The sequence below is a fragment of the Saccostrea cucullata genome, unplaced genomic scaffold, assembly GCF_032062105.1.
Source record: "Saccostrea cucullata isolate Sc308-1 unplaced genomic scaffold, CSIRO_AGI_Scuc_v1 ctg18717, whole genome shotgun sequence".
NCBI lineage: Eukaryota > Metazoa > Mollusca > Bivalvia > Ostreida > Ostreidae > Saccostrea > Saccostrea cuccullata.
Genome location: NW_026939137.1, coordinates 1 through 7,599, shown reverse-complemented (window position 1 = coordinate 7,599; position 7,599 = coordinate 1). Strand labels below are relative to the sequence as shown.

General features: G+C 33.2%; 1 protein-coding gene across 1 annotated transcript; it reads right to left on the bottom strand.

Annotated features, from left to right (window-relative positions):
• Nucleotides 1-4,602: 4,602 nt before the first annotated feature.
• LOC134252309 (inverted formin-2-like) lies at nt 4,603-7,389 on the bottom strand. The gene is made up of 7 exons (XM_062734749.1): nt 7,214-7,389; nt 6,340-6,597; nt 5,907-6,088; nt 5,511-5,631; nt 5,243-5,407; nt 5,076-5,160; nt 4,603-4,983 (listed from the first exon to the last, which is right to left on the bottom strand). The coding sequence occupies exons 1-7, from the start codon at nt 7,349-7,351 to the stop codon at nt 4,883-4,885; spliced, it is 1,050 nt and encodes a 349-aa protein (XP_062590733.1). The 5' UTR covers nt 7,352-7,389; the 3' UTR covers nt 4,603-4,882.
• Nucleotides 7,390-7,599: the final 210 nt, after the last annotated feature.

Below are 7,599 nucleotides of genomic sequence, written 5' to 3'. Positions count from 1 at the left end.
GATCGTGTTTAAATTCAAGCATTTGCGATGAGCTGAGAAAACTTTAACAAAATTTGTTATGTATATATGAAACAGACAGATCCACGGGTAAACAGGAAGTTTATTTTTGATTTAAACAAAAATAAATCCCACCATTTGGCATACTTTAGAGAAGATTTTAAAAGTTCAAGCGTCTGCAATAAGTAGTTGCTAAGAAATGTGCGACGAAAATTTGTTACGCACAGACGGACGGACGGACAAACAGTCACACAAGGGTAAAACAGTATACCCCCACCTCCTTTGGAGCAAAGGTGTAAAAACATCAGTAAATTACATGTATCAGTTAAAATATAAAAATTGTAAAATGAAATCATTGATATTTAATACTGGAAAATGCACGTATATGTGTAGAGTTATTTATGAAATTAAAATCACACTTCTCATTTATAAAAGCAATATAATTTCGATTTATTTAAAATTGCATATATATTATTCAAATAAATCATTTAGCCTATATGATAATGAAAGAAATGATTTATAACAAGAGTCGAATAAAGAAAAAGTTCACTTTTAGGTTATAAATAATCAACAAAAATAATTTGAAATTTATAAATTTTTTGAATTAAGAAAATGATTTACATATAATATCGAACATTTAAATTATTTTTGATTCAATTTGCAGAGAAGTCTACGGGTAATTCAGTATTAAAGGTAATTAAATACAAATGTTGTTTAAAGTGATAAAAGCCAAGTTTCAATGAAGAAAATACAATCCACGGTTTTTTTTTTTCAAATGCAGATAAAAGACTTCTTGACCTTCAATTTACTTATTAACACTAAGCTTTGTATTGTCTGCAACAAGCACGAAAATTAAGCCTGAAAGGGTTAGGTTAGCTATCTCTGTGTCATTTCATTATTTATGAAATATGGCTTCAATCCAACGAGCAAAGCACCTACCAAAACAGACGCAATGAAATTTGTTTCACAATATGACTTTTTACATACATGATTAGTTATATTTATTTGGAAGAATCCTCAGGTACTGTAAAGTCCAGTTTGTTCAAATCTAGAACAACAAAGCCATGGTTGTTCATATTTATATGGGAACATCTGATCAAGGGCTGGGCAAAAAAATCGATTTATATCGGTTTATTTCAAAACAACTTTAATAAAAACATCAAGATTTTTCTACTTTTGGTTTTTTTCGAGGTTATGTACACTCTGCATGTAAATTAAAGCTGCACTGAACATTATATAATTAAAAAATGCCATCGTTATTGTCATTGAAAATATTGCAATGCATATCGCAATAAAGTTAAAAATATCGCAATATATCGCTAAACAAAATCTCTTGCTAATACCCAGCCTAGAAGCATTCAAGTTTGTGTAAATTCAAAATTGTTTCAATTATGTAGGATGGGGCCCCATTTGGTGATCAGTTTGAGAAACATATAGGAACACATAGGAAAATTCTTTAAAAGTCTTCTTTTTAAGAACAGCAAAGTTATGATTGGTCATATTTTAATGGGAGCATCCTCACGAAGCATTGATTAAAGTTCATTCAATTCATGATCCTGGGCTGTAAGGTGGGGGACAATGGTGGGTCAAAAATTTTTCATTGGAATATACATAATTAAGAACGAATCTTTATCTTAAAAAATGGAAAAGCCATGCTATGGAGGCACCTAAGGTAGTGCCAAATCAAACTATTAAAATCCAATTATTATCTAAAATCCAATAATTATCTTCCCAAATTACAATTTTAACGATGTAAAATAGAATTCTTAACCTCTCATAAGCATCTTGGATTACTTTTGAGCCATAATCTGAATTGGTCTGATGATATAGACAATATAGTTAAACAGGCTTACCAAAGATTAGGTCTCCTAAAAAAACCTAAAATACAAAATTTGTAGAAACACTCTGTCTACAATGTACATAACTTTTATTAGACCATTACTTGAATATTGCTCAATAGTTTGGGATGGGTGTTCTTTACAATATGTTAAAAATTAGAAAAGGTGCAGCTTTATGCTGCGAGAATAATTACAGGATTATCAGTCATCGCTTCAAGGGATGCATTATATTTAGAAACAGGATGGGAACCTCTTGCAAATAGGCGAAAAGTAGTAAAACTTAATTCTATGTTTAAAGTACATCACAACCTGGTACCCAATTATTTAAAAAGTATTTTTCCTTCAAAAAGACTGTCTGACTGTATACTGTTTAACGTCCCTCTCCAGAATATTTCACTGATATGGAGACGTCACCATTGCCGGTGAAGGGCTGCAAATTTAAGCCTATGCTCGGCACTTACGGCCTTTGAGCAGGGAGGGATCTTTATCGTGCCACACCTCCTGTGACACGGGGCCTCAGTTTATACGGTCTCATCCGAAGGACCGCCCCATTTAGTCGCCTTTTACGACAAGCAAGGGGATATTGAGGACCGATTCTAACCCGTATCCCCACTGGACTCCTTCAAAAAGAAGTAATGAATCAGAGAACGCCACACGCAATAGAGAGGACTATACTATTCCTAGATGTAGACTTGAATTATTTAAAAAATCTTTTGTTCCTGATACAATAAACCAAAGAAATAGTTTGAGTAAGAAACAGCTTATCTTTAGTAGCTTTAAAAACAACATACATAAAAAAACCAGCAGACCCTCCTTCTTCTTTCTCCCACGGTAATAGACGACTCAACATCATTCAAACTAAACTACGACATAATTGCATTTCAAATTATGATCTTCATTAAAGAAACATTATCGAGAGTCCAAATCGTTCATGTGATTCACCAGGAAATCCATATCATATCATATCATTTTTTCTTCGTTTGCAATAAGTACCAACATGCTAGAAAGAAACTATTAAGCAATCTCTTGTTATTGATTGTCACAAAATGTAGAAATCAAAATGTATACAGTGGACCCTCATTTATCCGGACGCTTTGGTTCCCAGTCAATTTGTCCGGATATGTGAAGCATCCGGATATCTGAATCACCAGTTAAGCAAGACAGAATAATATTTTAAAATTTCGTTCCGATGAAAAATCGTCCGGATACTGAAGCATCCGGATATCTGGCGTCCGGATATCTGAAGGTCCACTGTATATTTTTTGTTCAGCTAAACATTTATAAGAGATTCTGGTAGATTTTATTAATTATTACAGCCAAACACTTACACAGATACATATAGTTATATATTTATCATGTGTAACAAATGTATGTTTTCTTTTTAAAACAAATATGTGTGTATATCAATATTTTCTTTCCTTTTTCTTCCTATGTATAGACATAACCAGTTGTAAGTTTTTATGGTGAGAACCTCGTAAGCTGTTAGAACTCACTGGCGGATTTAAGGGGGGGGCGCACCCGGCGCGCGCCCCCCCCCCCTAAAATTTTCAAAGTATGATGTGACTAATATTTAGTATGTCATATTTTGGTACAAAACTAACCAAACCACTGTTATTCTGCCTGGTTTTACTCTTAAAATACACAAAAATCCATGAGCTTCCGGGGGCTGCGCCCCCTGGGCCCCCACCATTCAAAGTATGATATGACTAGTATTAAACATTGGTACATCACTAACAAATACCACTATTAGTAAGTAATAAGTAAGTAAATCGTTTTTTATAGTGGTATGTGTTACACTACAATGAGAATTGAAAGGCATTCAATACAATTATTATTCAAACATCCGAACCTATAATATGCCAATTTTACAAAAATAATTGAAAAATATGCACTATTATTGTGCCTGGTTTTACTCTAAAATACACGAAAACCCAGGAGCTTCCGGGGCCTTCGCCCCCCGGGCCCCCACCAGGGCTTCGCCCTGGACCCACTGGGGGCCTTAAGGCGGCCCCCAGACCCCTTGCCTCAACAAAGTTATCCACGCCCCCCCTAACCACAAATCCTGTATCCGCCCCTGCAACTTGTGATCAACCATTTGTATAGTATTTAAATTACAAAAAGATATGTTCAAACCAATCAAACTGGTTCAAACGAGGCCCCTTGAGCAAATGAATACGTGGTAAATAGGAAAAACATCTACTGCTTAAGAACAGCAAGGCCATTGATGTGGAAGCATCATCAGGTAATTCAAAACCCCATTCCTTGAAAACTCTTCAATACTGAACTGAATTTTGATTCATTCTTATAAAATGTGCTCAGATGGGTGATGTGGGCCTCTTATTCACCCTACGGTTTAAAGATATACTAAGATTTGATTTACCTGGTTTTATCTTACTTCATCACTACAGAAGAAAACACTTTTTATAATTTTCATGTATTTGAAATAAACACGCACCTATTTTAAACAGAACGACATGGCTAGCTTGACAGAATTTTTCAAAACAAGATTGAAAGCATTAACAAGCAAGGTTGCTGACCAGATTTTTTTTGGAAGATCAATATGATTATTAATTGAGAAAATAAAAACAGATTTCGGCAAGATTATTGCATTGATTTCGAAGATTTTCTTCAATTTATTCATTGATAGTCCTACCTGGCATCATTTCACCGATCTCTCCTTCAAAAATTAAAACAGTGCACAGTGAATCTCCAAACCATATTTTTTTTTACAAAAAATTAAGATCAAAGCATATTTAAATGTAAAAGACTTAGTGTTTATTTTATCTATGTATGAAGTTTCATCCCATTTGAATGAAACTCGTGTTAGCCAATTTAAAACGCAGTATGTTAATCGCCACGGAATAGAGTTATTAATAAACATTGTCAAAAAGTCAAAAACAATGTCTCATGAGAATCCAAATAGAATGTTTTAAGAACTGGTCCCTAAACACAAAGATATTGTCAATCAGACATTGTCAAATGTATGTATGATTTAATTTCAAAAGGTTTTGACTGAAAGAAGATTTTTTTCTTTTTTTTTACAATGTCTATTGTCTTGTATGTCGTAGCTTGTGTCCATTTCGAATATCCTTTAGTAATCGATCTATAATACAATCTTCCTCCACTGACTCTTTCTTTGCTGAAGTATCTAAAAAGAGAAACAAAGCACCACCTATACTTTTATTTTAAATAAAATCATCAAACCCTTTTTGATTAATAATGAAGTTTATTTTAACATACGCTCTGCATGTTTCTTTGTCATTCCCTGTTCCCGCTTTTTCCTGCGCTCTGCTTTTTCTTCTCGATGTTTTCTCTGTAAATTTTCCTATTGAAAAATGTATAAAAATGTATGTAGAAAAGATAAGAATTTTGTAATCAGTTTGATTGTAAAAGAATGGATAGCTTACCTTTTGACACCGTTTAATATTATCACAGAATGAATTCATGTCGTGAATGCACTCGTCTAATTTAAAACTTTTCTCTTTTTCACAGAAGTAACAAACAATTTTCTTCGTCAGTTCTGTTATTTTCTCTAAACTCTCATCCAATGACGCCATTTCCTTTTCTGCTGCCTGTATATATTATCAACATTATTAATCACTTCGTTTAAAGAACACCAGGCTAATGTTTAACAGCAAAACGTAGTTCGAATTAAAAAAAAACTTTTTTGCTTGCCTGTACAAATGTTTTAAGTTGATCATTGACGTCACTGGGACTCTTTTTCAGGCCTTTTTTCAGACTCTTAACTTTATCTTTTACTTCTTTAATCTCCGCTGCCAATGAGTCCACAGTCAAACTTGAATTAAAAAAAATACTAAAAAGTCTGAATGCAAATTATGTTTTTAACTTAAAAGATTAATGTTTATTGATGATCACCACAGAGACATATTGATATGCTAATATGATGTTAAAATATATGCTTTGGATAAGCGAACATTATTTTCCCTTCATTTCTTCATTCAGTTCTTCGTGCAATTTAAGCAATATATGAAATTTTTTACCGGTTTATTATGTATTTAGATTTTAGATAAATGCCATTAAATGAAACCTCATATGGTTAGTTTGACATACTTTGATGCAACAGTTAAACATGGAGTCATCTCCTCAACAAAAGCTAGAGCTGCCGTGTCCACTTTTTCGGCCTCCTCAACGAGAAAATGCAAAAGAGTTACACTTGGCTTCTTGGATCTTGTATCCATCAATTTATTTAAGGAATTTATCCGGAAACCCATCGCGTTGCCTGCATACCCACCCTAGTGAATTTTTGGATGAAATATTATGTACACATATGTAAAATTAATTACTAATATATCTTTCAATTTTCTCAAAATGTTTTATTAAGAAACTTGCAATGGTTAAAAATCAGTATTTAACTGAAGTCATTCAACCGCATCTATTATTAAACTGGGACAAAACAAAAAGCAAGAAGTTATTAAGCATTTAATCTAAATCATTTATCCTTTTCTTAGATGATCAATATATACTTGTCAAGAAAATACCTTACCGCATTCATGAAATTTCCAGTATGTAGAACATAGCGTAGAAACACTTTGAGAGACTCGTTTTCCAGAAGACATTTGCATGTTTCAATCACGGCACTGACATTTGGTAAAAGATTAGCCATTGTGTCTCCAAACTCGTCCTTTAGAACAAGTCCGTCGATTCGAATTCTGTAGGCAGGTAGCTTGATCAATTTTAAATAGAATTTCTCTGCATTCCCAAGTTTCTCTTTATCTCCCTCGAATTCTTCAAGCATACTAACCTTAAAGAAGAAATTCTACTTAAAAGATATATTTACTTATTTAAGAGCTTGAGGCTTTATTTTGTAATATCAAGGCAAACAACTTCAGCATTTTCTATGAGTGCACTCAAAAATTTTCGCATTTATTATAGTTGTTCTTTTACAGTCCAGGACGAAGTTTCAGATCTTTGTCTTGGACTCTCTATATAATGTTCAGCAAGACTGTACAATTTTAATAAGAGATATATTATTGATAAAGTTTAAGAAACACGAATATCAGCAATCTTATTTAAAGTCACCATTTAGCAAGTTCCATGATCGATACAATGACCTTGTCAGCAAATACAATTTAAAATTAAGTAGATTGCTGACTGACGTTTTTCATGCTTATTGTTAGTTCATTATTACACATTGAATTGTCTACAATTTTTTTTTGGTTATTTCCCAATCATGACAAGGAGCACACGGTGGCTGTGACCCGTCGACAGTGATTCACTCCACTATGGCGCCTAATCCCACCTCTGATGTTTCGGAGGACCGTGTTTGCTCTGTTCCTATTTTGTATTCATTTATGGAACGTGAGGTAAAATACTGTTCGTTATCTTCATATATATTACATTTGTTTAAATCACTTTACCTCTTCTTCCTTTGGGAGTATTTTCTGTAACCCCAGTAGACGCTCTTTGCCGATAATTTCTACATCACCCCTCTCTATCATTGATACAATTTCCATGTGGCTGCACTTAAACTGCTTCAGAAAGATGTTTACATTCATACTTCGTTTCCCATCAAGAAGCAGTATCTGTAAGAGCAATTTTAAATAATTACATTGTATTAATTTGTTCATTAGTTGCCTCTCGTGGAAAGAAAAGAAGAATAAATGGAGATATTTGAGAAAGAGAGAACAGGAAATAGTCTTTCAAAAAAAAGTGACAGAAATAAAGTATTTTGCAACAGGTACTGTATTTCATATTCTTTACAGTATTTGAAGATTTCCTTCTTTACCTTCACAGATATTAAAAT

Bases quoted from the DNA above. Each gene is read 5' to 3' on its own strand.
- LOC134252309 (XM_062734749.1), bottom strand. From the start codon at position 7,351: ATGAATGTAAACATCTTTCTGAAGCAGTTTAAGTGCAGCCACATGGAA. The intron at 6,598-7,213 runs GTAAAGTGATTT...TTCTTCTTTAAG, and splicing joins TACTCCCAAAGGAAGAAGAG to GTTAGTATGCTTGAAGAATT. The intron at 4,984-5,075 runs GTATGTTAAAAT...TTCTCTTTTTAG, and splicing joins GACAAAGAAACATGCAGAGC to ATACTTCAGCAAAGAAAGAG.